The sequence below is a fragment of the Convolutriloba macropyga genome, chromosome 10 (assembly GCF_964194025.1).
Source record: "Convolutriloba macropyga chromosome 10, txConMacr16.3, whole genome shotgun sequence".
NCBI classification, from domain to species: domain Eukaryota; kingdom Metazoa; phylum Xenacoelomorpha; order Acoela; family Convolutidae; genus Convolutriloba; species Convolutriloba macropyga.
This window is the reverse complement of record NC_134477.1, coordinates 9,095,536-9,122,303: the sequence shown is the minus strand read 5'-3', so window position 1 is coordinate 9,122,303 and position 26,768 is coordinate 9,095,536. Positions and strand designations below refer to the sequence as shown.

General features: G+C 40.8%; 2 protein-coding genes across 2 annotated transcripts in view; one reads left to right on the top strand and one right to left on the bottom strand.

Annotated features, from left to right (window-relative positions):
- Window positions 1-26,768, top strand: part of LOC142347905 (uncharacterized) — a 522,468-nt gene that overhangs the window by 439,425 nt on the left and 56,275 nt on the right. The gene's annotated exons all lie outside the window — the stretch shown is intronic.
- LOC142347906 (uncharacterized) lies at window positions 2,051-7,414 on the bottom strand. Its single transcript, XM_075399068.1, has one exon. The coding sequence runs from the start codon at window positions 7,412-7,414 to the stop codon at window positions 2,051-2,053; it is 5,364 nt and encodes a 1,787-aa protein (XP_075255183.1).

The following is a 26,768-nucleotide window of genomic DNA, read 5'->3' as shown; positions in this document are numbered from 1 at the left end:
AAAAATGTATATCAATTGCATTGACAAAAAGCTACCTCTACTACGAACAAAAGGGTAAGAAACCACTCTTTAGTTTGAAGACTCTTGACAAAGATTTCACTTCATCAGCAAATGAGATGAACAAAAATAGATGCGAATAAGTCAACGCACGTTCGTTTTTGCTTATCTGTGATATTAAAAATTAACTTTGAACACGTAAATCTTGAATTAATGCAGTCATAAGTGATAACAGTTGCTTAACCATGAGCAACCATGTGAAAATTAGGCAGCAAATACTTCACTTTCAATGGTACTAGATTTAACCTTAGAGGAACCAACAAAAATAAATGCTTGAAAATTACGTCTTATTGTTACGCCTTATTACGACAAAAATATTACGCCTTATTCAGATATTTGGTCAAAAAATTGAGCTGATATTGAGAGTGGCGTGAAAAAATTTGGCAATATTATTTTTAAACCTACTTTCTTAAACATAAAAAGACTCAACTGATTTAAAGAGTGATTTAAAAATTCAGTTAAAATTAACTGACAAGAAATTTGCGCTTGAAAGGGGATAACTTGGAAAAGAACTCAATAAACATAGTTAAGATCGCAAGAAAAAGGTTTCCTTCGTTAGTAAGAAACAAGTCGAACAAATCGCCGAAAGATACTCAGGGTTGGTTATGGAAAATACGAAATATTTTTAAACCAGAACGAAATTTAAAAAACTTCTTTTAAATTTAATATTTAAAAAACGAAATTTAAAAAGTTTCATCAATGTAGAGGCTGCGATATGTCAAATCTTTCTGAGAAACCTTTCCTGTTATTGGCACATAAAAACATTGACAGTAAGTATGAGGAGAGGGGTACTTCGGTAGGTTTGGCATTAACTGATCCGTATCTGACAGCTTCGAAAAAGTGGTATATCCTCTTTAAGATTACGCTTAGAAAGTACAGAACGCATAGCAGCCAGAGTTTGCAATTTATTGCCAAGGAAAATTGGTGCACTCAAGGTCCTGACTCGGCTACCAATAACAAATATCTGCGATGGCAGTCACAAAGAATACTTGCTTTCTTTTTCTAAAATCGAAGTTGCCATTTTTGGAAATCTGTAACCCATCAATCTGTGGCAGTTGTACGCAACATAATTGCAAATGGGGAACTGCTTCCTCTCGCTGCTTCCTTTGAAGTTCATTGTGTAACTCCAAGTACACGACAGCGTTCGTTTTGTCAAGCTCAGAAAATCTTCCTTTTCAATTGCATTTTCTGTGACCTCTTCCGGCGTCCGTGCGCGAAATAGGCTAATACTTCGTTCAGAACTGTTGCCATAATCAACAGTTGCGATTGATCCTTGCGAGACCCCTGAAAAATTTCGAGGAAGTCTAACTATGGCTCTCGGTTGAATCATGAGTTTTTCAGGTTCCCGGCATTGCTGTTGAGGAAATTGATTACCTTTCTTTGCAGGTTCTCCACTCCTATTCGAGCCTTGTATCCGACAATAAACTCGAATGTAACAAAACGGAAGACGGGAAATCTTTATTCAACAATTACGAATCGAATAAGATTCAAGAAACGGCTTTTTTTTGCCAACTATAGCTTGTGTACATAACATACGACATATAAGAGGTTCACTTCACAACGTTAACAAAAGTTATTCAAAGTAACACTGGCGGCAAAAAGGCTAGACACTACCTGTTAGCCTTTTGCTAGCCAATATCGGTCGATTCAGCTCATGTATGACGTAATTTGGCCTTGCATTGGCCTTAAAATTGAACCATTCAAAGCGTTTTGATACTCTAATAATTTTATATCTAAGTCATCTTAGTCTAAATCGGGCTGGTTCGGCCCAAAACCGCTCTCTAACAGTCCGTTGCTCAAGGTACATGTATTAGAATACTGATTTTGCTTTGCCAATTTGGTCGTAGTCGGGGGCTCGAACCAGCGACCTTTCGATTCGGAGACCAGTGCGTTACCGTCTGCGCTATGCCGCCTTGATTGCTTGCTATTCAATTCAAATATATACGCTTACACGCTTACAAACATACGCTGCTTAGTTTATATATATATACGCTTACTTTGCATTCGCAACATCCTCCGGCCCCGAAAGTGTTGTTTCTAAAACAGGTATTAGTTTTACAACCGGTCGGATATACTTACCAGCATTTGTCCTTATCTCAGCCGAACGGGCAATGCCATCGCTGCCATAACGGAGGTTTTCAATGCGACCCATGGGGAAGTGTCCACGGGGGCTCAATTCGTCGGCCACCCATACAAGATCCCCAGATTTAAGCTCTGTGTTTGCCGGTGTGGACCATTTACTGCGACGATTCAGGTTTGGGACATATTCAGCTAGCCACCTTTTCCAAATTGAGTCCGCGTAGCACTGAGCTCGCACGTATCTCTTGCGGTGGTCGAAGTCCTCTTCTGACAAAAGCGAAGGCACAGTGCTTGACCTGTTTCCGAGAACGAAGTGATTAGGTGTTATGGCATCAAGTTCCGTAGGGTCAGAGCTTACAGGGGTAAGTGGCCTGTTATTTAAAGTTGATTCAACTAAACAGAATGTCGTTTGTAAGACTTCGTCAGTAAGACGTCGGTTGCCAAGAACTGCATAGAAAGTGCGTTTAACACTCCTCACCATTCGTTCCCACGAGCCACCATGATGTGGGGCAGATGGTGGATTGAAGTGCCACAAGATTCCCCTTTCAGACATTTGACTCGCAATGAATTTTCGATTCCAACTCTGTATACACAATGATAGTTCCTTCTCGGTAGCAATAAAGTTGGTTCCATTATCCGACCAAAGGACGCGGGGTTTTCCTCTCCGAGCAATGAACCTTTCAATTCCCATAACGCAGGAATTCATGTCCATCGATGGCACAACCTCAATATGCAAGGCGCGTGTTGTGAGGCACGTGAAAAGGAAGCCCCAACGCTTTTCACTTGAGCGTTTCACTGATACATAAAATGGGCCGAAATAATCCATTCCCGTATTGAAGAAGGGAGGGGAACCATAGGAAAGACGTTCGGCCGGTAAGTCGGCCATCATTGGCTGAACGGACTTTTTGCTACGCTTACGGCATAATACGCAGTTAAATTTGATAGACCGTAATGCGGAACGCAGTTTCAGGACTGCGTAGCGTCGTTGTATGCAAGCTCGCAAAAAGTCAATGCCCTCGTGGTGGTTAACTAAATGCTCTTTTTTCAGAAAGAGCCTTACAGCGGGGTGACGGCTATCAAGTATGATGGGGTGTTTGATGTCATAGTCAGCTTCAACTAATAGTTTGATGCGGCCACTAGATCTGATCAGAGCATTGGGACCAATGAAAGGGGTATACGGTGAGATTGGGCTTTTTCTGATAAGGTGCTTTTCATCCAGAAGTTGTTGAAGGGAATGATTCAGATTGAACGAGAATGATTCAGATTGAACGAGGTACTGAAGTTTTGCTTCAGCAACCTGGAGTTCATCGGGCCTAAGAATTGAAGCATCTGATGACCGGAAATGGGCGTGCTTCGGGAGGATGCGGAGGAGATAAGCGGTTATCCTAACTAGTTTAAAGTAGGAGCTAAATTTTTTGTAATCGAACAGTTTTTCTTCGTAGGAAACGTTGCTCGCAAGACTGCTTTCTTGTTTTTGAACCGGATCGCCCAAGGGACTGGTTAACGGTTTCTTCAGATTGCCTAATATCTCGTTATTTGGCTGGAAAAGAAAATCTGACGTAAACAGGAAAATTGGACCTTTCAACCAGCTACTGGCACACAGGCCGTCGGCTGACATTCCCCTTGTACCAGCGTCCGCGGGATTGTCTGTCGATGGTACATGAAGCCATTGGTCGACTGTTGTGGACTCCAATATTTCCGAAACCCTATTGGCAACAAAGATGGGCTGTTTATCGAAGGATCTCAGCCACTGAAGCACAGTCGTGCTATCTGTCCACATGAACGTTTTACTAAGAGGAATTGTTAAAGCTTTATATATGTCTACCTTTAGGCGCGTTGCTAGGAGGGCTGCTTGAAGTTCGAGTTTGGGTACGGTCAAACATTTCATGGGTGCAACTCTTGCTTTTCCTAAAATAAAGGCAATTTCGGTATGCGTAGTGGGTCCTGACCTTACTTTTGATCTCAGGAAGGCAACAGCGCTGAAGACTTCCTGGGAACTATCCCCGAAAACATGAAGCTCGGTTGAGTCGAACTCGCCAGAGAAAAAACTCCTAGCGACTGTTAGGTTTCCTAATTTGGGTAAATCTGAACTCCATGCACTGAACCTATCAATCATGTCATCGGGCAGCACCTTGTCCCAGTCTTGACCACTCAACCTCCATATATCTTTCAGCAACAGTCGGGCGGTAACTGTGAAGGGGGCTACTAACCCAATTGGGTCAAAGACTTTTGAAACTAAACTAAGTACTAGGCGTTGAGTTACGTTTTTGTTGTCCACGTACTTTGTTCCACGGCTGACAACTAGTGTGTCTTTTTTGTGGTCCCATTTCAGACCCAATACGTGTGATGAGGCTTCTTCCTCAGAACTTCCAATAACTTTTGGCTCTTCTTGGTCATTGGTTTTGAAGCTGTTGTCGAGTTCATCGAGCAGGTGTGGAACGCTGCTTACAAACTTTGTTAATTTAAATCCTCCCAACATAAGTAGTTCTACGAGTTCCTTGGCTCTCTTCAGTGCTTTCTCTGGTTCGTCTAAGGAGTCGAGGTAGTCGTCCATATAAAACTTTTCCAACACAGCTTGCGATGCATCTGGGTACTGACGGCTATTGTCCTTGGCTGTTCGTTGGAGGGCATAATTCGCGCATGTGGGCGAGTCTTTCGCACCAAAGATATGCCTGGTGTACTGATATACCATCACATCAGTTGATGGATCCTCCCGCCACAAAAATCTAAGGCACGGTTGATCCTGAGGAAGCACTCCAACCTGGAGGAACATGCCTTCTATATCAGCAGAGACTGCGTACTGATACTGGCGGAAGCGGATAAGAGTATGAATCAAACGCTGAAGTAAATCAGGACCTGTCAACAATGATTTATTTAATGATGTTCCATGAAATTTTGCCGCACCATTTAACACCCTTCTCATCTTGTTTGGCTTATTGGGATTAACGACGGGGTGATGAGGCAAGTACCATTCGCGTCTAGACCGTTCACTGGGATCTTTAGAGTTAAGCACTTGAATCACATAGCCTTTGTCTACGTCGTCCTTAATGCTCGTTTCGTACTTCACTCGGAGGTCTTGGTCCCTGAAAAGTCTTTTTTCAAGGGACTTCAGTTGAACGAGTGCTGAGTAGTAGTTATTCGGTAAATGAAGGTCGTCTTTTGACCACAGCATACCAACTTGATACCGTTTTCCGTCATTAAAAGTTGTCTTTTCTAGTATTTCAACTGCTCTACGGTCTGAAGAAGACCTGGGGTCAACCTCTTTTACAGCTCCGTATGACTCCATGTCATACCAGGACTTCAGTTGTTCGGCTAGATCTGTTTCCGGTTCAGTAACAATTTTAAAACAGGAGGATATGAAACTAGAAGTGGCAGGCAGATGTCCACTTAGAACCCAACCAATTGGAAGACGGACGGCAACGGGCGCACATTTTGAATCGCTTTCAAAATATTCGATAGGTCGGATTGCATGGTAAACGTCTTGGCCTAGAATCATTTCGACATTTGAGTAACTGTACTGAACGGGATCTAGCACACTTAAATACGGATATGTTTCCTGTAGTTGAGGTACATTGATAATATCAGAACCAACATTTAGCGTGTCTCTTATGTATGGACTTACGTCGAAACTTTCACAGGTGTTATCACCTAATGGTTTAACTGTCACGTCTGTAATAAGTGTATCAATGACTTGTTTTGCATTTATTCCGCAAACAGTCAGTTTAAGAGGTGAACCTTTCAGATTGAGTCTTGCCGCAGCACTTGCCGCAATCCACGAGTGACTGCAGGCAGGATCACATAAAGCCAGCACTTTTGTTTCCTTAGCTGTGGGGCCTTTGAGTTGTACTTCCTTAACCTGTAAAAGACCTTTAACGTCGGACACAGCAGGGAAAGATGACGAGTTTCCATCTTGATTGGGAGTACAGATGTTTCCCGAATTGAGTGTAACTAGAGATGTTGACTGCGGTGGATCCGTGACGCTTTTCGTTTCACTTGGTTTCTTTGCATTGTTCTTAGTGAAGATGCGTTCGGAACCGTGTAACAGAATATTATGTGTACTAGTGCAACCAGGTTGTTTGCACTTTCGTGGGTTGGGACAATTTCTAAATTGATGGGAACCATTGAGACAGGAGAAGCATAGTCTATGTTCGGCTACAATTTTCGCTCTCTGAGTTGGGTTTTCACTTTTGAATTTCGGGCATTTCCAAATTGGGTGATTTGCCTTGCAGTGCGGGCAACCAAGATCGTTCCCGTTTCTTGTTGACGGGTTCTTCTGTTTTGCGTCGGCAACTTTTGAGTTTGACGCGAAAGCCTTTGACGTTGTTTTTGTTTTATTTACAACTGGTGGTTCGTCTGTCTTAGTCTTAAATTTGACTGCTTTCATGCGGTCATGTGTGTCAGCTTTTTCTTGTAACCAATCGTTGAATTCTAACAAGGTAGGCCTGAGCCACTGCCTTTTCACTATATGTGAACACCAGGATTCCTTAAGATTGGGCGGGAGCTTTTGTACCACTTGATTCAGTAAAGATGAGCTACGCAAATCGGCGTCATATGACAATGACTGTAAAACTCCAACTAAAATTGAAATTACTGATGCGAAAGCAATTACATTTTCCGAATTGTGCATTTTTAAGGGCGGGTAATTGTTAAGTTTATCAAGGTGAGCGCCAACTACGGCATGGGGTTGGCCGAATTTCCGTTCCAGAACTTTCATGGCATCGTTATACAATGCACCACTATACGCAAACTGCTCAATGGATTTTTTAGCTCTTCCGGTTAGAAGAGTTTTCAAATAAGTTAATTTTGCTGCATCAGAGAGGTTTTGAGAGTCTATGGCAATTTTGAACTGCCGTATCCACTCATGCCAAAGAAGTGGGTCCCCATTATATTGCGCAAGCGTCCATTTTGGTAATGGATTCAGTTGACTGGAGGTTATTGCGTCCGCTAGATCCTTAACATTGAAGGAACTATCGTGTGCGGGAGCAACAGATGTTGATGGATGATACGAATGGAAGGTACCAGTAGTATTGGCTGGCATGGTTGCGTAGGGCAGCATTGGGTTTAAATACAAACCGTGCTGCACCGGTAATGACGATGAGGGGTTGTGTTGACCGATAAAGGTTGCAGCGGAAAACGGGTTTTGGTTGTAGTAGGTTGTACCTCCACTTGAATAGGATACAACAGGTTTATTCAAATTTGTTTGCAAAACTTGTTGTTGAACTTGTTGAGGATGTGAGGAAGTTACGGTTGCCGGATGAGGTACATGCCACAAAGTCATGTTTGGCAGGAGGTGGCTAGCCATGGGATAAAAACTACGTTGCATGTTTTGGACAGGGTATTGTACGTTCTGATGATCGTACGTTCTGAAGTAATAGATGGCAAGTTTGTCAATGTGGGGTTGTTTATGTTTGCTAAATGATGATCTGGTTGATTCAATTATGAAACTGCGCTGGGGACTGGTGCCCAGCTCGAGGGTTCTGGCAACTGTGAGGGTTGAGGCGCTGATGCTCCCGTATCAGCGGTCTGGTTAGCGACGTTATTACTTGCCTGCGGACTGGTCTGTCTGTCTTCCTTTCCAAAAGACAAAAAATATGATACTCCTTTGGGAGTACGGACGACGTTTTCACGCGGGTTACCGTCCTTTGGTGGTGAATGATTGCTTTGCTGCAATAACGGACCTGGTGCAGCGTTTGGAGCGTTCACCGAATTTTGCAGCATCGAAGGGCCTGTTAGGAGATTATCCGTTTCATGTGGTGGTAATGAGTTCGAAGCTTGGAGGAAACCATTTTCTTGAATTTCGTTTTCTGCGCGGTTTGAACGAAGAGTTGTAGACAAAATATTGTTTGCCACTGAACTGTCAACCCATTCTATTACACGCTCAGAATTTTTATCATTTTTTAAAATTGTTTGCTCCCCGAGATCACCATCAAGGCTCTCATCGGATGACTCCATTGCCCGAATCTCCTTGACTTTTGCGTCAAACAATCTTTTCCTGTTCTCTTCGCTAATTGTGTCTAGCTCTAATTGATGCTTTTGTTGAGCGAGTTTGATTATGTTCTCATTCTCTCTCTCAATCTCTTCTCGTTGAAGTCTTGCTATTTCGTGTTCTCTTCTCCTCTGGCTAGACGAGATTGAGACAGTTTTCGATCCACAGCTTGATGTTTTTCGGCGGAATGTTGATTCACCAATTGTCTCATCACTGAGCTCAATGTATTGTCGTGCTTTTGCTACATAATTGTCATGAGTTTCGCTTGCTTCTTTGAGCCAAAGTTCAAGCTCCTCGGTAAGTTTTATTTTATTTGGATGTCGTGAGGCTAACTGAACCAGTTGATCGTTTTTGTCAATTGCTGTTGACAAGAGTTCCTTTGCTTTGTTAACTAATGTCTCGACTTTTGTTTTTCGTGTTTTACTATTTATTGCTTCGTCGATTCTTTTGTACAAGTCATTTACACTTATTTCAACTTTAGATCTAGCTTCAGACAACTTGATGGCCTGAGCTTCCATCTTGAAAACAACGGTATTAAAGGTTAGATATTTGTTTCAATGAATTAGGCACACTTAATACAATATTCAGAATTTCAGATGACTCTTACCAGCAAAAGAATAAGAAAGGGGAATCGTTACCAGCAATAATTTCGTAAATCAAATACACTATGAGGAATTGGGATACGGACTAGAATTTGGTTTCTTAAAGGCTCAAAAGAACAGATCAGCCACTGACGAGGAAAAAACTGCAAACAAGCTATAGCCTTGCACTTAAGCTAGCCACGGCTCGTCAGCAGAGTTCCCTTCGAGAGCGGCAGCCCTGTTTGCTCGAGCTTTTCGACGGCGCTGGTTAAGTCTTTTTGGTCTGGTCTTTTTTATCAGACAATTTAGGTTGGCGCTATGAAATCTCACAATAGAGAGTGATTTTATTTCACAGCAGAAGGGCGGATGAAGTTGCAAATAGTCGTTCAGAATCGAAGGATCCTTGGCTTTGCGCTTTGATAGGAGGTCTTTTGTGACGTGAACCACGACGAAACTTGTTTGCTTCAGGTCCTCGAAGATATCTGGGGCGCCCTGTCGTGGACAGTAAACAATAGCTTTTATCTTATTTTCGATTGCGTAAAGTTCTTGAATGAGTTCAGACGCAGATAGTGGGCTATGGTTATTGTTATGATGGGGTGTTAAGCTATTGTTTATAGCGTCGTGCCAAATTATTACTTCACTTGCCTGTGGGTACTCGTATTTGAGCTTAAATTGTACGGTCTTTCTCTGTTTAACGGCCTTAAAACTGAGTCCGGGCTCAGCTATAGATGTATTAAGGTGTCGTGTATACTGAGGGTCCCGTAGTTTGTTTATTGTGCGGCTCAATGAACTAGCACCTACTATAAAAAGCATTGAATTCGGCTAAGTGAACTGCTAAAAGTTTTCGGCTAAATGAACACCCAATTTTTCGGCTAATTGAATACAAAAATTTTCGGCTAATTGAACACCCAAGAAATTTTAGGCTAATTGAACACCCAAAAATTTTCGGCTAACTGAACACCCAAATTTTTTCGGCTAAATGAACACCCAATTTTTCGGCTAATTGAATACAAAATTTTTCGGCTAAGTGAACACCCAAAAAATTTTCGGCTAATTGAACACCCAAAAAATTTTTCGGCTAAGTGAACACCCAAAAATTTTTCGGCTAATTGAACACCCAAAAATTTTTCGGCTAATTGAACACCCAAAAATTTTTCGGCTAAGTGAACACCCAAAAAATTTTCGGCTAATTGAACACCCGAAAATTTTTCGGCTAAGTGAACACCCAAAAATTTTTCGGCTAATTGAACACCCAAAAAAATTTTCGGCTAATTGAACACCCAAAAATTTTTCGGCTAAGTGAACACCCAAAAAATTTTCGGCTAAGTGAACACCCAAAAAATTTTCGGCTAATTGAACACACAAAGTTATTCGGCTAACTGAGCAACCGAAGTTATTCGGCTAATTGAGCACCCGAAGTTATTCGGCTAATTGAGCACCCAAAGTTATTCGGCTAATTGAGCACCCAAAGTTATTCGGCTAATTGAGCACCCAAAGTTATGCGGCTAATTGAGCACCCGAAGATATTCGGCTAATTGAGTACTCAAAGTTATTCGGCTAATTGAGCACCCAAAGTTATTCGGCTAATTGAGCACCCAAAGTTATTCGGCTAACTGAGCACCCGAAGTTATTCGGCTAATTGAGCACTCAACGTTATTCGGCTAACTGAGCACCCGAAGGTTTTCGGCTTAGTGCTATGGATTCAAAAGTATATCTAGGCTAAGTATGTGCCGCCAGTGTAAAATATTAGCACCAAGTTTAAGAGTCTGACAACGTCTGATCAACTACTAAAGTAGTCCCAACAGTTGAGCTTACAGTTTTGGAACTCTATGCTCCTCACGTCACTATGAAGTTACCCGACCACGCCTCTGACTGTCAAAGTCACTCCACAGGACACTGACCCACTAGCAATGCTCCACGGACCACTATCACCAACGTTGACCCGGCCTCTGACTGCCAAAGTCACTCAACGGGACACTGAACCACTAGCAGTGCTCCACAGAACACTATCACCAATGTTGACCCGGCCTCTGACTGCCAAAGTCGCTCTACGGGACACTGAACCACTAACAGTGCTCCACGGAACACTATCACCAACGTTGACCCGGCCTCTGACTGCCAAAGTCACACTACGCAACACTGAACCACTAGCAGTGCTCCACGGACCACTATCACCAACGTTGACCCGGCCTCTGACTGCCAAAGTCACTCAACGGGACACTGAACCACTAGCAGTGCTCCACAGAACACTATCACCAATGTTGACCCGGCCTCTGACTGCCAAAGTCACTCTACGGGACACTGAACCACTAGCAGTGCTCCACGGAACACTATCACCAACGTTGACCCGGCCTCTGACTGCCAAAGTCACACTACGCAAAACTGAACCACTAGCAGTGCTCCACGGACCACTATCACCAATGTTGACCCGGCCTCTGACTGCCAAAGTCACTCAACGGGACACTGAACCACTAGCAGTGCTCCACAGAACACTATCACCAATGTTGACCCGGCCTCTGACTGCCAAAGTCACTCTACGGGACACTGAACCACTAGTAGTGCTCCACAGAACACTATCACCAACGTTGAGCCGGCCCCTGACCAATAGAAGTCGATGTAAGAACGAAAAATCCTCGTCCTGGTTTTTTCTCACGTGGTGGACCAAATATTCGAGCCTTGTATCCGACAATAAACTCGAATGTAACAAAACGGAAGACGGGAAATCTTTATTCAACAATTACGAATCGAATAAGATTCAAGAAACGGCTTTTTTTGCCAACTATAGCTTGTGTACATAACATACGACATATAAGAGGTTCACTTCACAACGTTAACAAAAGTTATTCAAAGTAACACTGGCGGCAAAAAGGCTAGACACTACCTGTTAGCCTTTTGCTAGCCAATATCGGTCGATTCAGCTCATGTATGACGTAATTTGGCCTTGCATTGGCCTTAAAATTGAACCATTCAAAGCGTTTTGATACTCTAATAATTTTATATCTAAGTCATCTTAGTCTAAATCGGGCTGGTTCGGCCCAAAACCGCTCTCTAACAGTCCGTTGCTCAAGGTACATGTATTAGAATACTGATTTTGCTTTGCCAATTTGGTCGTAGTCGGGGGCTCGAACCAGCGACCTTTCGATTCGGAGACCAGTGCGTTACCGTCTGCGCTATGCCGCCTTGAGTGCTTGCTATTCAATTCAAATATATACGCTTACACGCTTACAAACATACGCTGCTTAGTTTATATATATATATATACGCTTACTTTGCATTCGCAACAACTCCTTTGATCCTGCGGTGCTGATCTCGTCTGCTGAACAAACAAAAATGACTGAGTCCTGTGCCAACATGAGCAAAATGTCGCGATATGGCCTCTCTTTCGGCTGCTTTCCCGAATACTTTCATCGCAGCCCTATCGGCAATTTCTTCCCACGATGAAACAAACTGAGAGTTTTCGCTAAACAGTTCAACAATTTGTTCAACGTCCTCAGGAGGTTTGGGTCTCTGAGCCATGAGTTTCAGCAGACGCTTCCCCTCTTCATCCTGCATTCTCACCAGATGCTCGAGAAAATGGAAGTGCATTCCGAATAGAAGGACCGATGCGGCGAGAATGCTGGTTCCGGAAACTGTCGGGAGTTTGCAACAATCGCCCTTTGCAAGTACATAGACTCCCCCAAACGGTTCAAAATTTCCCTTAAGCTTCTGAAGAGCTAAACCCATTGTGCACTATATTTCCTCGTTCAGAACACTAACCTCACCGATCACCAACAGCTCCAGGCGCTCTAAAAAACTTTTACGTTTAAGATCATTGCACAGTTTTACGAGTGCCTCTTCCGCCATAGTGCTTGCAGATGTCTTTTTACAGGCTATATTGAATAGTCGGTACAGATGCTCTCCTCCAAGTTGGTTAGATCTACGAGCTGCCAAACTTGTTACAAAACATTTCATTTCGTTAAAAAGGGCGTAAGCCAGAGCTACACGGCATAAATAATTTTTTCCTGAACCGGTTGGCCCGAGGACTATGTCGTTCTTAGCTAACCGATTGTCAATAATTGCGCTTTGTCTACTTCGCACGCCCATCATCTACGTGTCAAGAAGAACATTTTTTTCCGACGTCGATCCAGGGGTTGCTGACTTCTGAAGAGTATCTCTGGTACCCAATGCGGACAATTTCCTTCTTGAAGAGATGACGGAATGTTTTGTAAATGAAGCCGCGAAACTTGATCGTACATTGACTCTTGTGTAACTGAAATAAACGAATTAGACTCATCTTCCAATATGGCATGCATATTTGACAGAACAGTGGGACAATCAATGAAGGACGGATGGGAAACATTAAGGGGCTGGCTGAATGCATTTATCGATGCGACCAGTTAAGCTGAAAATCCGAGTGCTCCTCCTGGTTGAAACCTCAGGTCCTGATGGTTCGTATGGGGGTATGTTGATGGCCCAGTGTTTTCTGGAGGGTGCGACTGTGCAAGCACAAGATTCTTTAGAATCTTGCCCGTCGCGTAGAGTCCAAGAGCGCAGATTGTCCACAAACGTAACAGATAGCATTTCAAGCGAGGTGGATACAAAATCAAAATGCACAAATGAATCGTGGCTGACGTTTGTCGGGGGAAGACGATCAGCAATCGACCCTACACGTTTCAAAGGGATGAGCAATTCACGAGTCCTCACAACCACACTTTGAGCAAAATTAACGGGATGAAGGTTTGCATGAAATTTGAGTAGATTGCGAGAGTCAGATTCTTTCTCTGAGAAAGCAAGCAGAACGTAAGGCGACGCGGTTATTCACAAAAGCCTAAAACCTATTGAAATTACCAATAACCATCTGGGCTGGTTCCGTTTTCTCGGCTGCCAGGTGGAGTACTTGGGTTTGGCATGGTGCTGTGCAAGTAAACCACTCCGATCATACACAACTTGGGGAGCTTTGTCTGAGGATTACACAATTAATCAAAGGTAATGAATTTGAAGTGTTTTTCACACTCTCGTCGGTATTCGTCCAGGCTCCAACGCGCCAAAAGATTGGAACTCATTTTTGATCTAAACATTAATTAATCACTTTTTCTTTGTTATGTTGCACCAATTAAGATACATACAATGATTTGGTTCAGACAATAAAACGAATACTGAGATACATATATCATGCCTAACTTTATTACGGCTGAAATACATAAAGAAGCACAGTCTGGTTTTCAATCATTTGAAAAATGTGCGTGCTTAAGCAAAAACTCATAGAGAAATTGTCTGTAAAAGGGAAACCTGGTCAGCTTACAAGGAAAAAAAACTAAAAAATAGCCCCAAAAATTAAACGTTTAGCAAACTGGGACATTTTTTTAACTTTTATAGTTGCGCAAGAGATGACTTTTTTATTATATGGTTTAAGTATGTTATGAAAAGTTGCCGGAAAAATGTAAACTCTCAGAAAAAAACAATACTGATACGAACAAATTGCAACAAACTTCCTTCACTTCTTATATTTTAAAATTTACCTAACAAAATACTCTATAAAATGCTCCTATAAAATGCAATTTTTTCCTATTAACGTTTCACTACAAAAACTTAAAATAACAACGTCGTATGCGGTATTGGTGTCTAGCCTTTTCTAACTAAATAAATGAACACAAAATTAAGTGTCTCCTCTGGGCTGGTTCCGTTTTCTCGGCTGCCAGGTGGAGTACTTGGGTTTGGCATGGTGCTGTGCAAGTAAACCACTCCGATCATACACAACTTGGGGAGCTTTGTCTGAGGATTACACAACTAATCAAAGGTAATGAATTTGAAGTGTTTTTCACACTCGCGTCGGCATTGGTCCAGGTTCCAACGCACCAAAAGATTAGAACCCATTTTTAATCTATAGCATTAATTGATCACTTTTTCTGCGTTTTGAAGCACCATTGGGATACATACAATGATTTGGTTCAGACAATAAAACGAATACTGAGATGCATATATCCTGCCTAACTTTATTACGGCTGAAAGACATAAAAAAGCACAAGCTGAATATCAATCATTTGAAAAATGTTTGTGCTAGAGCAAAAACTTGTAGAGAAATCGTCTGTAAAACGGAAACCTGGTCAGCTTACAACGAAAAAAAAAACTAAAAATTATTCCCAAAAATTAAACGTTAAGCAAACTGGGACATTATTTTAACTTTTCACATTGCGCAAGAAATTACTCTTTTTTATTGTATTGTTTACTTATGTTTTTAAAAGTTGCCGGAAAAGTGTAAACTCTCAGAAAAAAACAATACTATACGAAGAAGGAAGAAGTTGCAACCACTTACCTTCAACTCTTATATTTTAAAATTTACCTAACAAAATACTCAAAAAATTGCTCCAATATATGCAATTTTTTCCTTTTAACTTTTCACTACAAAAAGTAAAAATAACAGTGTTGTATGCGGAAATGGTGTCTAGTCTTTTCTAACTAAATAAATGAACGCAAAATTAAGTGTCTCCTAGAACGACTTGAGAAAAGGTAAAATTTGGAGGAGTGAACCCACTAGAACTGGACAATAGACAGTAATCCCACTGAATACTGGACAGATCATGACAATTGATTTCCAGTAATTTTCGACAATTGACAACAAAATCGGTTATCAAGTTTTAGGATTATAATTGTTTTATAGGTTAAACTGTTGATAATAGTTGTTTTAAAGCTTTCTTTTAGGCAGAAGTAAACCGTTTTCTTCGATAGTAATTTGTAATTTAAGACAGTTCAGAATGGACTATTTATTAAAATTCTTTTGAAGTACTGATAGGGAGAAAAAGATTGCAAATATTTGATTCTCCTGATGCGGCAAGAGATCATACTGGCAAAAATTATAGTGATCAGTCGGACCTTGTAAGCTTCTCGTAGCGGCGAGTGATCATTTTGTTTGTGTTACCAAGGGGACTCATTTTGGTTACTGCAATATCTGATCGACATTCCCTAAAGCACGAAAATCAGAAGAACATTCGTGATCAGATTTAGTATCTACGCCATGATGTCATTCGGACAAGCCATTCTGAGTGAAAATGGTGGCGTGCAAAAATTTATAAACTTCATGCTACCTCGCTCAAACCTTAGACACTTAAACTTAAACTTGGTTTCAAAAGACTTAGTTTATTAACACAGTTGCAATGGGCCTATAAAATCAATATACGATGATCCACTAGAAATATTATACATAAAATTGCTTTTAAAAATTGTTTTTTGTTAATTTCTGTGTTCAATTTTTTTTGAATTCTCATATCACCGGTTTCTCATATGATCTTTATTCGTTTTTATGTCCACGGATTGTGAAGCGCAAGTTTTCACTGTATTTGCTGAGCATTGATTTTACTCGTGCTGAGAATCGATTAAAATCAGCTTTGACATCAGCTTGTTCTGGATCTTAAGTGGCATTTAAATAGACCGTGGTTGATGAACGTTAGCAAAATTCCAAACAAAAAAACCCATAGTCCAGGGCTGTAGGCTGTACAATTTTGAAGATAGTTCCGATTCCACAGCTATTCATTGTTCTCAGGGCGTCCGAAAACGCCTCCTTAGTTTCATCTATGTGAAAAGAGAAGAAATATGGGCGCCGATAGGCACTGACTCGTCAGCCAATCAGAGTCAAGCACGAATCGGCGCCCATATTCCCATGAATAAGAATCAGAGTACATATTCCAAACCTTATATGGAAATGACTGAATAAACAACTAGATGACTGTGCTCTATTAATGAATGCAACTTACCAATTAAATCCTGACTGCAGTGTTGATAAGGTTTTGTAAATTTTTGGCAACTGCCTCGGGGGTAAGATGGAGAAATAATACATTATGGAATTGTTTTGAGGGTTTATTTTGGGATAGGGAGTTTTTAATGAATTTTTGATGGAGGTTCGGTATGAATTTGGCCTTGTGGTAAATTTGCCAATTAAAATCCCAATTAAAATTGTTTGGAGTCGTCGAACGGGGTTGACTGAGGTGAACTAAAAATTTAACGGTCTTGTAAATATAAGTTAATCTTAACAATTCATTCTTACAAAAAGTCACACTGCATCCTTCGTAATTATTATGTTGCTCAAACGAATTAAGGGCAATATCAGAATAGATTATAATGAAATCAGGATAAAAATTAGGGGACAAAGCTTCCGCAATTAAGTTAGATGGATTTTTTATTGGGTGGTTGAATCGTGCCCCCGGAGCACTGGAAATTTTAAGATTAACTCCTTGTGATTGGCAGTGGATATGGTAAGAATTTTGGCAAAAAACTGGGCATTTACAAATTTCGAAATTGGGGTTAATGTTGGACGCTCCGATGATTAAAATGTTTATCATAACAACTCTGAAAAATAAATTACTATTCGCGAACCGATGGTGCAGAGATTACTTGTTGAAATCGGTCTAAAAATTATTCAGAAATTTGAAAAACATTTATTAGAAAAAAATAGAGCACATTGGCTCTTCTTCCTCCTTACGAGGCTTTTATATTATGAAAAGACAATTACATATCACATGTTACAAAATATGAGCTCATGGCTCTCCTTCCTCTTCTCGAGGCATAAATAAATTACAATGTTAAACCGTTTCTAAAATGCTGTGTATATAGTTGAGCACAGTGGCTCTTCCTCCGCCATAGGCGGCTCTAAACAGTTATAAACTATCTGGAAGCTCGTTCATCTGCCAGAATTGCGAGTTTTCTTGGCAGACCAGCTCAATGAGCGGAATATTGTCCCAGATTGTCCCTGGAGTCCACTCATACTCAATTGTCAAAAGTAGTGGATACTCCAGTAGAACTCTGAGCGTCCGGCTCATCTGCTGTATCCGCCGCCAGCCAGCAAAACCTGTAAGGTGAACTTGTGTGAGCTCCCGAAACACTGTAGTTGTCGAACACTTGGCCCTAAGCGCTTCGACCAGTACACCGATCTTCTTTGTATTCCGGAAAGCTCCGACATTTCCTCTGAAGTTTATGGTCTGAAACGCCTGGGCTATCTGAATAGCGGTCAGGTCGTGTAAATTCGGGTGAGGATCGTTCAGCCGTTCTCCTGTCTCAACAATTCTAACATTGATCCTCCGACGAACTGTCCTATTCAGTTTGGTACGTATTACGTCCAGCTAAAAAAAGTCACAAAACCTGTTTACAGGAAAGATGTCTTTTAGTGTTTGCCAAAAATATAACAACTGATTTACTCTTTGTAATTGACGAGGAGGCTGGCGGCTTGCATTGGAAACTAATTCCACTTGCTGAGGAGATCGGCTCGGAGTGCTTTGGCCTACGTCCAAAGTGGTCGCAGTATCAAATAGCAGAGGGTCGGCCGTTCTCACTGAAAATTCGGCCTCGCTAGGACTTTCAAGGCCAAGATTGTCTGATTGATCTTGGGAGATAAAGGACGGCAGAGAAGGGCTCACAGTTGATCTGTTCGTCTCATGAGCCGCTCGGACGATCAATGGCTGAACGCTATGCGAGGGTGCAGTTCGCTGCAGGTGAGCAAGGCGGACATCCTGAACTGTTCTATCGGCCACAGCCCCCGTTTCTTCAATCTCGTCCGCTAGACGACGCAGCTGGCGAACTATGGCCTCGGTATCATTTGCTGGAATGGCTCCGTTGTTGCCTAATGTTAATGACCTTAACGTCTGGCAAAGATCAAGCAATTTTCGAAGCATGCTACCGACTGCGAGCTGCTGTTCTGTTTTTTGTTCATACCATGATATTTTATGCATCAAAGATTGACAAAGACGGAGTGCTATGCGTTTTTGAAATTCGCTAGTAATCCAAGTGCACACACACACACACACAAACACACACACACACACATTTATACATAAATATTAATATATATATATATATATATATATATATATTTATATGTACATATACAAAATTATATGTTGCATCATATTTAATATGCCCACATATTTATGTAAATGCGTACGTTTGAGACGTTTAATGCTACGATCTACTCTTAGCAACAAAACAAGTTTTTAATAATTTATGAATGTATTAATTTCAATAACCGATGTTTGATATTAAAATTAGATTCAGCAAACTGTAATATGTCTTCCTCTGTAGCCCAACGAGGGAAATTATGATTATTTTTGAATAAAAAATGAGCAACAAATAGACAGTAGAGCGAACATGCTGAACTCGTTAGCGGTTGTTCAAAGCCCCGAGATGGATAGATTTGCAAAAATACACGGCATTTCGAAATTTACCCCGGGGAAACTATATTTTCAGTTTTACTTCCAACTAACAAGGTTAAAAAAGCCAAACTGGATTGATCCCCAGTAACTGCTGCGTCACTTCCAAATTCAAAGGTGACTTTCATTTGTTCCGCAGAGCTTGGCATACCCTGAATACAACTTTCGGGCTTGCTTAACAGGCAGAGAGCAGCTACAAGATAGTTCGCCGGGTCTCCCGTCGGAAAATGCAGTTCGTCGTTCCTGATCAATTAAACCATCTCCTCCAAGCCGTCGGCCAAATCGTTTGGTCCAGACATCTACGTGGTTTAGTATTGGCTCAAACGCAGCTAATCTGCTAAACTCCTTTCCCGATAGTGTGAAGAACGGCTTCAACAAGTAAGTCTTTTTTCCAATCATGATACTGATTGCCTCATTCGGCACACAGTCTTCATCGCAGTTCTCGGCTCCATCTTCTTCGTCAGACTGCGCAGCGATAAAACTTTCTGAATTTTCAAGTAGTTGTTTTCGCCAGAAAAATTCCACACGTGTTTGAAATCCGTTAGACTCATCTACAGATTCACCGGAAGCTGACAAAATTGCGTCATAGGACCAGACCCTGACAAACAAATTCTTTGTTATAGGCATAAAGGCCATGTTTTCAGATCTGAAAAAAATACTAAGCTGATGCATAGAATATTAGTTAAGGAAAGTCGAATCGCGAGAGCAATTGATAAAAAGGTATTAACCAAAGTTATACATTGTTTACGATACAACATACACTAACTAAGATGAGAACAAAAAACACAGTTACGGAAACATCAAAATGGTTTCCTAATGACAATGAAGTTGCCAAACTGTTTTTGATCGAAGCACTGGAGGACGTTGATTTTCTGGGTGGTTCTGCCACGCTTTTTTAAAAGTTTTCTGAAAAACTGAACCCTGAATAACAACATGCGACTTTTGCAGGTGAACAAAAGCTGCAAATATTGAGAACGGACACCACACATTTCTCTGCTCAACACGAAACCCCTTTGGAAATGCTAATCCGGGTCCAGGTTGATGCGCATTAAAGTAGTTGCGTACGATATCGGTCACAGTCTCCAACCCCCAATTTGTACTTGGCATGTGCGAAAAGGGAAAATCATCCTTCTCGTTGGTGTTTTTCACTTTGTTAGAGATATGAAGCAGCAAATGCACATGGTTGCACAAATTTTGTGAATCAGCGACTGGATTGCTGCTTAGTATGCACTTGCCGTAGCCGCGTTTGTTTTTCTGCTCGTCACATTCAGCAGCAACACACTCGCTTGCATCATCAATGAATCCGCACTGTCGTAAACATTGATGATAATGCGCTCCCAGAACGAATGAGACGCCCGCGTCTGACAACAATTTAACCAGGTCTATCTTCAGGCACTTGGTTTGTTCTAAAGCATCCTTTTCGCTTTTTTGAGATGGGTAGAAAACAAAGTGAGCAAAGGATCTAGAACAACTCTTTCGAAATTCCATTGCCTTTTTCTGAAAAAAAACTATCAATTATCATCAAATATATAGCAGTGGGATTTTTGATTTGGAAAGTTAACAAACTGTTTCTTTTTTTAAAAAAAAATCCAAATTAAGAACAACAATATCCATAAGGAACAGAACTACCAGTTTCAGAGGAAAAAACGCGTTTATTGCTAGTTGTTTTTGTTACTTTTTGACAAAAACTGTTGTGAATTCTTCCGCTGCGAACACATCTTTTCATCGAGCTGAAGGGAGACCTCAATTCATGAACTTCTTGGAGTACCAGTTTCTTGAATCCATCTTTATCAAATATTTTTTCACACGCTCTGTTCATTGTGATGCCTTTCATTTTGAAAACATTGTAATCATTAGATGTGTCCGAATAGAATCCACTCAAACAATAGAATTTTGGCCCACCACTGAAGAAGTCAGTAATAACAACTTTAGAGGGAATTTCATCGGTCATATCGCCCATGAAACTCCCCAATTCAATATCAGGTTCAGTATTCGAGCACCCATCTTGTAAATACATGATGCTGTCGGTATCACAATATAGAATATTTCTAGGATCTTTCACCTTCACCATGTTTTTATATAGAAAACATCTTGCATGCGCCGTTGTGAAAGCAGCTAGATCCACATTCGATTTTCTGTTAGATTCTACCTCTTCGTCGATTAATTGATATTGTATGAACATCAGATCATCGCCAACCAAAGATGCGTCAACAACACGATTCGTATCTGAAGTGAACATTTTCACAATGATCAGTGATCAGTCGGACCTTGTAAGCTTCTCGTAGCGGCGAGTGATCATTTTGTTTGTGTTACCAAGGGGACTCATTTTGGTTACTGCAATATCTGATCGACATTCCCTAAAGCACGAAAATCAGAAGAACATTCGTGATCAGATTTAGTATCTACGCCATGATGTCATTCGGACAAGCCATTCTGAGTGAAAATGGTGGCGTGCAAAAATTTATAAACTTCATGCTACCTCGCTCAAACCTTAGACACTTAAACTTAAACTTGGTTTCAAAAGACTTAGTTTATTAACACAGTTGCAATGGGCCTATAAAATCAATATACGATGATCCACTAGAAATATTATACATAAAATTGCTTTTAAAAATTGATTTTTGTTAATTTCTGTGTTCAATTTTTTTTGAATTTTCATATCACCGGTTTCTCATATGATCTTTATTCGTTTTTATGTCCACGGATTGTGAAGCGCAAGTTTTCACTGTATTTGCTGAGCATTGATTTTACTCGTGCTGAGAATCGATTAAAATCAGCTTTGACATCAGCTTGTTCTGGATCTTAAGTGGCATTTAAATAGACCGTGGTTGATGAACGTTAGCAAAATTCCAAACAAAAAAACCCATAGTCCAGGGCTGTAGGCTGTACAATTTTGAAGATAGTTCCGATTCCACAGCTATTCATTGTTCTCAGGGCGTCCGAAAACGCCTCCTTAGTTTCATCTATGTGAAAAGAGAAGAAATATGGGCGCCGATAGGCACTGACTCGTCAGCCAATCAGAGTCAAGCACGAATCGGCGCCCATATTCCCATGAATAAGAATCAGAGTACATATTCCAAACCTTATATGGAAATGACTGAATAAACAACTAGATGACTGTGCTCTATTAATGAATGCAACTTACCAATTAAATCCTGACTGCAGTGTTGATAAGGTTTTGTAAATTTTTGGCAACTGCCTCGGGGGTAAGATGGAGAAATAATACATTATGGAATTGTTTTGAGGGTTTATTTTGGGATAGGGAGTTTTTAATGAATTTTTGATGGAGGTTCGGTATGAATTTGGCCTTGTGGTAAATTTGCCAATTAAAATCCCAATTAAAATTGTTTGGAGTCGTCGAACGGGGTTGACTGAGGTGAACTAAAAATTTAACGGTCTTGTAAATATAAGTTAATCTTAACAATTCATTCTTACAAAAAGTCACACTGCATCCTTCGTAATTATTATGTTGCTCAAACGAATTAAGGGCAATATCAGAATAGATTATAATGAAATCAGGATAAAAATTAGGGGACAAAGCTTCCGCAATTAAGTTAGATTGATTTTTTATTGGGTGGTTGAATCGTGCCCCCGGAGCACTGGAAATTTTAAGATTAACTCCTTGTGATTGGCAGTGGATATGGTAAGAATTTTGGCAAAAAACTGGGCATTTACAAATTTCGAAATTGGGGTTAATGTTGGACGCTCCGATGATTAAAATGTTTATCATAACAACTCTGAAAAATAAATTACTATTCGCGAACCGATGCTGCAGAGATTACTTGTTGAAATCGGTCTAAAAATTATTCAGAAATTTGAAAAACATTTATTAGAAAAAAATAGAGCACATTGGCTCTTCTTCCTCCTTACGAGGCTTTTATATTATGAAAAGACAATTACATATCACATGTTACAAAATATGAGCTCATGGCTCTCCTTCCTCTTCTCGAGGCATAAATAAATTACAATGTTAAACCGTTTCTAAAATGCTGTGTATATAGTTGAGCACAGTGGCTCTTCCTCCGCCATAGGCGGCTCTAAACAGTTATAAACTATCTGGAAGCTCGTTCATCTGCCAGAATTGCGAGTTTTCTTGGCAGACCAGCTCAATGAGCGGAATATTGTCCCAGATTGTCCCTGGAGTCCACTCATACTCAATTGTCAAAAGTAGTGGATACTCCAGTAGAACTCTGAGCGTCCGGCTCATCTGCTGTATCCGCCGCCAGCCAGCAAAACCTGTCAGGTGAACTTGTGTGAGCTCCCGAAACACTGTAGTTGTCGAACACTTGGCCCTAAGCGCTTCGACCAGTACACCGATCTTCTTTGTATTCCGGAAAGCTCCGACATTTCCTCTGAAGTTTATGGTCTGAAACGCCTGGGCTATCTGAATAGCGGTCAGGTCGTGTAAATTCGGGTGAGGATCGTTCAGCCGTTCTCCTGTCTCAACAATTCTAACATTGATCCTCCGACGAACTGTCCTATTCAGTTTGGTACGTATTACGTCCAGCTAAAAAAAGTCACAAAACCTGTTTACAGGAAAGATGTCTTTTAGTGTTTGCCAAAAATATAACAACTGATTTACTCTTTGTAATTGACGAGGAGGCTGGCGGCTTGCATTGGAAACTAATTCCACTTGCTGAGGAGATCGGCTCGGAGTGCTTTGGCCTACGTCCAAAGTGGTCGCAGTATCAAATAGCAGAGGGTCGGCCGTTCTCACTGAAAATTCGGCCTCGCTAGGACTTTCAAGGCCAAGATTGTCTGATTGATCTTGGGAGATAAAGGACGGCAGAGAAGGGCTCACAGTTGATCTGTTCGTCTCATGAGCCGCTCGGACGATCAATGGCTGAACGCTATGCGAGGGTGCAGTTCGCTGCAGGTGAGCAAGGCGGACATCCTGAACTGTTCTATCGGCCACAGCCCCCGTTTCTTCAATCTCGTCCGCTAGACGACGCAGCTGGCGAACTATGGCCTCGGTATCATTTGCTGGAATGGCTCCGTTGTTGCCTAATGTTAATGACCTTAACGTCTGGCAAAGATCAAGCAATTTTCGAAGCATGCTACCGACTGCGAGCTGCTGTTCTGTTTTTTGTTCATACCATGATATTTTATGCATCAAAGATTGACAAAGACGGAGTGCTATGCGTTTTTGAAATTCGCTAGTAATCCAAGTGCACACACACACACACACACACACAAACACACACACACATTTATACATAAATATTAATATATATATATATATATATATATATATATATATATTTATATGTACATATACAAAATTATATGTTACATCATATTTAATATGCCCACATATTTATGTAAATGCGTACGTTTGAGACGTTTAATGCTACGATCTACTCTTAGCAACAAAACAAGTTTTTAATAATTTATGAATGTATTAATTTCAATAACCGATGTTTGATATTAAAATTAGATTCAGCAAACTGTAATATGTCTTCCTCTGTAGCCCAACGAGGGAAATTATGATTATTTTTGAATAAAAAATGAGCAACAAATAGACAGTAGAGCGAACATGCTGAACTCGTTAGCGGTTGTTCAAAGCCCCGAGATGGATAGATTTGCAAAAATACACGGCATTTCGAAATTTACCCCGGGGAAACTATATTTTCAGTTTTACTTCCAACTAACAAGGTTAAAAAAGCCAAACTGGATTGATCCCCAGTAACTGCTGCGTCACTTCCAAATTCAAAGGTGACTTTCATTTGTTCCGCAGAGCTTGGCATACCCTGAATACAACTTTCGGGCTTGCTTAACAGGCAGAGAGCAGCTACAAGATAGTTCGCCGGGTCTCCCGTCGGAAAATGCAGTTCGTCGTTCCTGATCAATTAAACCATCTCCTCCAAGCCGTCGGCCAAATCGTTTGGTCCAGACATCTACGTGGTTTAGTATTGGCTCAAACGCAGCTAATCTGCTAAACTCCTTTCCCGATAGTGTGAAGAACGGCTTCAACAAGTAAGTCTTTTTTCCAATCATGATACTGATTGCCTCATTCGGCACACAGTCTTCATCGCAGTTCTCGGCTCCATCTTCTTCGTCAGACTGCGCAGCGATAAAACTTTCTGAATTTTCAAGTAGTTGTTTTCGCCAGAAAAATTCCACACGTGTTTGAAATCCGTTAGACTCATCTACAGATTCACCGCAAGCTGACAAAATTGCGTCATAGGACCAGACCCTGACAAACAAATTCTTTGTTATAGGCATAAAGGCCATGTTTTCAGATCTGAAAAAAATACTAAGCTGATGCATAGAATATTAGTTAAGGAAAGTCGAATCGCGAGAGCAATTGATAAAAAGGTATTAACCAAAGTTATACATTGTTTACGATACAACATACACTAACTAAGATGAGAACAAAAAACACAGTTACAGAAACATCAAAATGGTTTCCTAATGACAATGAAGTTGCCAAACTGTTTTTGATCGAAGCACTGGAGGACGTTGATTTTCTGGGTGGTTCTGCCACGCTTTTTTAAAAGTTTTCTGAAAAACTGAACCCTGAATAACAACATGCGACTTTTGCAGGTGAACAAAAGCTGCAAATATTGAGAACGGACACCACACATTTCTCTGCTCAACACGAAACCCCTTTGGAAATGCTAATCCGGGTCCAGGTTGATGCGCATTAAAGTAGTTGCGTACGATATCGGTCACAGTCTCCAACCCCCAATTTGTACTTGGCATGTGCGAAAAGGGAAAATCATCCTTCTCGTTGGTGTTTTTCACTTTGTTAGAGATATGAAGCAGCAAATGCACATGGTTGCACAAATTTTGTGAATCAGCGACTGGATTGCTGCTTAGTATGCACTTGCCGTAGCCGCGTTTGTTTTTCTGCTCGTCACATTCAGCAGCAACACACTCGCTTGCATCATCAATGAATCCGCACTGTCGTAAACATTGATGATAATGCGCTCCCAGAACGAATGAGACGCCCGCGTCTGACAACAATTTAACCAGGTCTATCTTCAGGCACTTGGTTTGTTCTAAAGCATCCTTTTCGCTTTTTTGAGATGGGTAGAAAACAAAGTGAGCAAAGGATCTAGAACAACTCTTTCGAAATTCCATTGCCTTTTTCTGAAAAAAAACTATCAATTATCATCAAATATATAGCAGTGGGATTTTTGATTTGGAAAGTTAACAAACTGTTTCTTTTTTTAAAAAAAATCCAAATTAAGAACAACAATATCCATAAGGAACAGAACTACCAGTTTCAGAGGAAAAAACGCGTTTATTCCTAGTTGTTTTTGTTACTTTTTGACAAAAACTGTTGTGAATTCTTCCGCTGCGAACACATCTTTTCATCGAGCTGAAGGGAGACATCAATTCATGAACTTCTTGGAGTACCAGTTTCTTGAATCCATCTTTATCAAATATTTTTTAACACGCTCTGTTCATTGTGATGCCTTTCATTTTGAAAACATTGTAATCATTAGATGTGTCCGAATAGAATCCACTCAAACAATAGAATTTTGGCCCACCACTGAAGAAGTCAGTAATAACAACTTTAGAGGGAATTTCATCGGTCATATCGCCCATGAAACTCCCCAATTCAATATCAGGTTCAGTATTCGAGCACCCATCTTGTAAATACATGATGCTGTCGGTATCACAATATAGAATATTTCTAGGATCTTTCACCTTCACCATGTTTTTATATAGAAAACATCTTGCATGCGCCGTTGTGAAAGCAGCTAGAACCACATTCGATTTTCTGTTAGATTCTACCTCTTCGTCGATTAATTGATATTGTATGAACATCAGATCATCGCCAACCAAAGATGCGTCAACAACACGATTCGTATCTGAAGTGAACATTTTCACAACATCTGCGTAACTGTTGATATACCTTGTTTTGGGGAGATTTTCCCTCAT